Source organism: Fusarium oxysporum, chromosome 1 (genome assembly GCF_000149955.1).
Source record: "Fusarium oxysporum f. sp. lycopersici 4287 chromosome 1, whole genome shotgun sequence".
NCBI classification, from domain to species: domain Eukaryota; kingdom Fungi; phylum Ascomycota; class Sordariomycetes; order Hypocreales; family Nectriaceae; genus Fusarium; species Fusarium oxysporum.
This window is the reverse complement of record NC_030986.1, coordinates 6,360,608-6,366,607: the sequence shown is the minus strand read 5'-3', so window position 1 is coordinate 6,366,607 and position 6,000 is coordinate 6,360,608. Positions and strand designations below refer to the sequence as shown.

The 6,000-nt window shown below is 48.3% G+C and overlaps 2 protein-coding genes across 2 annotated transcripts; both read left to right on the top strand.

Moving 5' to 3' along the window:
* Window positions 1–1,643: 1,643 nt before the first annotated feature.
* FOXG_21975 (uncharacterized protein) lies at window positions 1,644–1,882 on the top strand (the record flags this gene model as incomplete). The annotated part of the gene is made up of 2 exons (XM_018402355.1): window positions 1,644–1,646; window positions 1,694–1,882. 2 exons carry the CDS (start codon window positions 1,644–1,646, stop codon window positions 1,880–1,882), a joined length of 192 nt encoding a protein of 63 aa, XP_018255626.1.
* Window positions 1,883–2,780: 898 nt separating this feature from the next.
* On the top strand, window positions 2,781–5,258 carry FOXG_15080 (uncharacterized protein; the record flags this gene model as incomplete). Its single annotated transcript, XM_018395152.1, has 4 exons — window positions 2,781–2,868; window positions 3,172–3,184; window positions 3,277–4,698; window positions 5,030–5,258. 4 exons carry the CDS (start codon window positions 2,781–2,783, stop codon window positions 5,256–5,258), a joined length of 1,752 nt encoding a protein of 583 aa, XP_018255625.1.
* Between the last annotated feature and the right edge of the window lie 742 nt (window positions 5,259–6,000).

Sequence of the window (6,000 nt, the reverse complement as noted above, 5' to 3'; positions counted from 1 at the left end):
GAACGTCCATGCTAAGAGAGAATCCAACGATACACATGTTGAATTTTACTAGACTTCTGTACTTTGTCAGGCCGTGCATTACTAAGTTGCGTTGAACGATTCTGATGAAATAGTAGTTCAGTGCTCCGTCGACAATCAGATAGATCGCCTTCTCAACACGGTCCCACCACTCATTGATCCAGATATATCTCTCTGAAATTTGTAGGCGGGCGGGAATCCAAATGTTATAGACCGAAATATTCACAGCGGTAATTAAAACTGCAACACCGACTTTGAGACGGTAGGCGTGTTTTTTATCCGTAAGAAGGATAGAACAACGATTAATAATAATTTGTAGGAGGAATTGGACCTGGCCAGATTAGCATTGATAACGACTTTCGCGAGGATAAGTAAAGCATACTTGAAGGGCCCATGTGGTAACTGCCAAGATTAGCATCGGTTAGGAAGAGGGCTCCAAGAAGGCAGACGTACGAATAGCAAAATAGAATGCAAAACTAGAGACATTGGGGGGTTAGCACTTCGAAATCCGTAAACGGGGGTTGAGCCCAACCTAGGGGGTATATAGCCTTTCAAGTGCAACCAACAGATAATACTGAAGATGAAGCAGACAAGAATCTCCAGCCATATCATCCAGACATAAGCGTTGCGGAATATGCTAAGGCGATGCCTCATGTAAATATGCTTTGTTTGCTTCATAGCAGTCCAGGTTGTGAGCCAGCCGAAGCCAATTGTGAAGCCCCAGGCAAGTGAGGCGATAACTATATCGTCTTCGGTGACTTCTTGAAGCACATAATGCGGAGAGAGGAGTGTAATCATGATGGATCTGGTAGGTAGGCAGCAGTAACAGGAATGAATCACAACTCTGGCACCAGCGGCCTGCATATTATAGCAATGGAACTCACCTCCGTATTCACATGCGCAACTTCAGGCTACTGCACAGTGTGATTTTCCTAGGAGCTGGTAGGTTCGCAACTTACTGTACAAAGAACGCCACAGCCGTCGTTACCTCTCTGCAAGTTATTCATAAGGCCTGGAGATGGCCAAAGCTTATTGGCCTACATCATTCTCGCTGGTCGGCTGCCTGAGTCATAGCAGTCCTCTCTCATTCAGCTTAGAGATGCCCTATCATGTTCCTTCGGCATATTCCGTCAGCTCCACTAGCCGCGCAGATGACAGGGTTCGCAGGAGATGAAGTCGGCGCCACTAGTTGGGGGAATTGCGGCGAATGTTACATCGTAGAGGCATGTGTTCTCGCAATGGTGGAGGATGGGCAAATCTGTTCAGAATACTGTAGCATGCTTTCAAGACCCTAGATCAACATTCTGGAGTAAGTTCAGCCGTCATATCGCTAGACATGGTTTAGATTTTCTATCGATTAAATGCAGGGCTCTTGGTCGGTGCTAGTCTATCCCATATTCATAAGCTTTACATACAGACACCAAAAACCTACAGTGGGGGGCAATAAGTTTGAATACCGGGCGTGTATCTTTTCATGCAGCCTAACTGAATGAAGTAGCTAGGGGTGCGTATCCTAGCTTATGTCATCTAAAAGGACTATGCTAATTGGTTGCTTGAAGCATTTCTTCTAGGTATAGAAACCTACTGAGGACTAAAGAAGCTAGACAGGGGTATCAGTACCTCAGATGGTATTCAAACTTATTGCCCCATTGCTTACTCGGCTACGGAGTCTGAGATCAAGGTCAAGTTCTCCAAGGATGAAAGCTCTGGCTTCCAAGCACCCTGGAAGTCGCTGGTTATCATCCTGCCCTTTGGAGACCATGGCGAACCAGGGAACACATGCACCAACTTCGCTCCCGATAAGGCCCAACTCACCTATTGCATAGTTATGATCCAGGACAAAGATGGACGTTGCCCCGATTAAATTCAAGCTAATCCGAATCAGGAAAATATCCAGAGCTTGCCTAGCAGGCGCATTCAGACCCGAGTTGTCGGTCCGACACATGCCACAAGCCGTGCTGGGTGGCGCCCGGAACCACATACAGCCACCTTGCGGCAATTATGTTCCATACGTGGTTGGAACGAATGCAGCCTTGGCCAGACTAGCGTTAGGAAGCTGTGTCCACCATACTACGGCATAAGCAAAATATATTTTTTTGCCACGATGGCCATTGAGCGAATGATAGGATTCGTTATCAGCAACGGGCCAGTGAACTTTACCTGCAGGTCTTAAATCAGCTTCATGTCATCAACTCCCATTTTCCCAGTTTGCTCAATGTTTCTGGTCGGAGATTCGCTACATGATCGTCGCATGAATGTGGGCTTGGCGAGACCCTCAAAGGTCCATATCGAGGGATGCAATAGTGGTTGTATTTGGCAGGGTCAAGAATGATGAAACCAGCAAAGGAACTAACCCGGGCAGGGAATGTATATCGCTTCACTTCGAAATCTCATCAGAAATTCATAATGACTCGTTAGTCCTTGCATTTGAGTAGTGGAGGATGAAGCAAGCAGAGACGAATATCGACTTTGGTCGCTATCAGTGTGACATTCTGCTCATTGAACATATACAGATTTCTATCTGCGCACGAGGGTTCCTGGAACTGTGTGCATTACCCCACTTCCACCCCCCACCCCGTGAACAAGAATTACAGCACTCCACGACAGCAAGTATGGTACTTCAGCCAGGATTCTGTATTTGGCTGCGCCACTCGGAGCATTCCCTCGGATCTCAACATATATTCCCGCGGATTTATTAAGTGGAGCCGAACCCGTGGTTGAGTGCCAATGGCAAGGTTCGGTTTTATACCTAGTTTAGCGAAATGCCGCGACAGGCGTGGGGCGTCACTCCACTAATAAAGTGGCGTGCAAGCCCCGACAATTTGGGAGAGTGGTTGGACCCTTGTGCTGGTAGGACTGATAAAGGAACCTTAGTTTCAGCTCTTCGAAGTTATCACAATTTGGGACGGTACTGTCCGTTCAACCCAGCCTCAATCGAAATTCTGCTCTCTAATCGTTCAAGGACCTCTGCGATAAGTATGACTGGACTGAAGCCTTCAAAGATAAACTTCGAGCATCGGCGTCTTGGTCAGCTCATTGGTTGGACACGTGGACATGATATTGTGCAATTCCGCGGTGTGCCATACGCTACTATACCTGGTCGTTTCCGCCAGAGCGCCTTGCTGAGTGACCTACCTACTCATCCGTTCGCAGCTACCAATCCAGGGTGAGTGAGCCAGCACCAGCCCTCGTCAGCTCTGTGGCGAGGATTCATGTTGCGCGATCCTGTCAAAACTGAAGCTCATAAATCGATTCTAGACCAACGTGCCCCCACCCAGAACAGCCATACTTTGAGTATTGGGAGGGTCCTTTACCAGACGAATATCCGGATATTGAACCTCCAAAGACCAGCGAGCTCGAATGCTTAAACCTGAGCCTCACCGTACCAAGGTCATGCGTCGAAGATCCAAACCGCAAAGTGCCCGTCTTAGTGTTCATACACGGGGGGGCTTTCGTTGGCGGAAGTCACGCAATTCAGCTATCTGGCCGTGAAGTGTTTGACGGCACCGACTTAGTGCGTCACAGCATTAAGCTCGGCAAGGATATTATTGTTGTTGGTATCAACTACAGGGTCGGCCCGTTGGGATTCTTAGCGTCCACACAGTTGGCTGATTACAACAGGAAGTTTGGGGAGGATATCTGCAACTACGGCTTACACGACCAACGGAGAGCTCTGGAGTGGTTGTCAGAACACCTTGCGGGCTTTGGCGGCGACCCAGACAACATCACTATACAAGGCACCAGCGCTGGGGCCTCGTCCTGTCATTACCAGTCCATCTTCCCAGAGCGTAAATTTAAACGTGCGATTCTTGCAAGTGGAACTTTTTTCGGGTTAGGGGCTTTGCCTCTCGACAGGCATCAAGCGATCTTTGATCGGCTGTCGGGAATTGTCGCCCCGGGTGTCTCCTCTGATGACGCCCTGCAGTCGCTGTTACTATGCAACTCCAGGGAGCTCACTCACAGTACAAGTTGGACCGTTTGCCATCCACTCATTGATGGCTCCCATGTCTCTAGGAGCTTGCTCTCTGGGGACTCTTATGTCGATGGCCCTCCAGAAATCATGGTCGGTTTTGCTGCTTTTGAAGATGAACTTGCGGATCTCTTCATCAACGATCCATTGACAATGAAGCCAAAGTCGGACGCGCAAATTTTAGAGAGCTTCAAGTCAATCATCATGGCGAATCAAGTTATTGCAACTCCGGAAACATTTCCGTTTGATAAGCCGGATGTTCTTCAGTCCTATGATATCAGCAGTGCCGTCGAAAGGCCATCCAACAACCTTAAACATTGGTCGCGCCTTATAGGAAATCTTTTGTTTGACATTACAAGCGTGTACACGGCAACCACTTTCGACAAACATGGTGGTGACGCGCGAGTGTGGCTATATCGTTACGACGCAACTAACACGTATCCCAAAAGCCACTCGTACCGTGTCGCGCACCACGGCGTAAACGATTTATTTCTCTTCAACGTGGCGCCTGAACACATTCCGCTTGAGGACCAACCTTCTTGGAACGCTACTGTAGAGCGGACGCAGAGAGTGTGGATTGACTTTGCCAATGGAGAGTCTCCATGGACACCGTGGCGACATGAGTCTTCAGTGGAAACGATTGGAGCAGCTGGGCCAATCTATACGTTTGCAGATAATGGCCAAAGCCGTCTTTATGATACTATGGAAGAGTGTGTTGGCTCGAAAGTAGCTCAACAATATCAGTCTTTGTTAAGATCGAGTCGCCTCTGGAACAACAAACCAAGCCAATGTTAAGATCAACATGGCAAACAGGCTAGAGACTAAAACCAATAACTCGCTACATGGTGGCAAAACATATGCAGGCGGTTCAAGTTTGATCAGTAATTAGAAGGCACAAGTCGTGACGTATTTGTCTCCATGGCCTGTTTAGTGACTCTAGCCTCTGACAATATACTGGTGCTGGTTTGCATAAATTTCATCCCGCGGCATAACAAAAAGCGGGTCCACCATTTAACCATTGTCTTGCTGTGACTTTTATAGGCGTACGGAGATGTATGGATATTGGGAGTTAACAGAAATCAGCGTCATCTACATTTGCACGACCCGCACTATTTTCAAGATCCGCAAGCACGTTCACGAGCTGGACTCAGACTACAACCTGAGATCGGTTACCAGCTCCGAATTCACCACTTACAACGGGGCTGAGTCCACAAGAAGAATAGGCGGCGATGTCAGCCTGTCCATCCACACCCGTGTCGTCTACCAGTAGACGACGACTGCCGTCAAGCTCGTACCGAGTCGGCCACAAAGCCACAATTCGGAAGCCTTTGCTCGGCATCGAAGTTATGAGTATAAAAACGCCGCCTGGTCGTACTCCAAATGCGCCGTGCACTATTTTGCAGCGATTTTGATAACCTGGAATTCCGGCCAGTGCGAACCGCATCTACTCTCTGGTCCACAACGGTCAGTCTGTTGCGCCGGTCGCATACATGAGCGCCTTTGTGCTGCCTTTGTAAGGCTTCTGGAACAGTATCATCTATGTTGTCATGTCGTGGGACGCCTGCAAATAACTGCTCCAGGACATCAAGCAGAAATGTCAATATATCTGTGTTAAAATAACCACCGAAACCAACAGCGTGAACCGTTCTAGAACCGGGTGCGTTTAGGAAGGGCACATGAAGCGTCGTGTTGCGAAAACGAGCTGCTATCCATCTTTGGTGGACGTACAAATGTAACGGCTTTCGCTGGACCCGTCTATCTACACCCAATGGCATGCAAAGGTCAGTCCTTTGATGCGGCAATGCTGCGACGGTACAAGAGCACGAACAAGGTCGAGTGTGACTTGGATAAAGCGATTGTTTATAAGGATGAAAAGAGAACTCCTAAGGATAACTCTTACTGATACTATTTACACAATAAAGTGAGACATTCGTTAAGCGGGGGGTTTCACGTAGTTCCCTCACAAATGCCAGCCAGCAAGAACGGACATCGAGTTCCCTGCGCAGGCACTT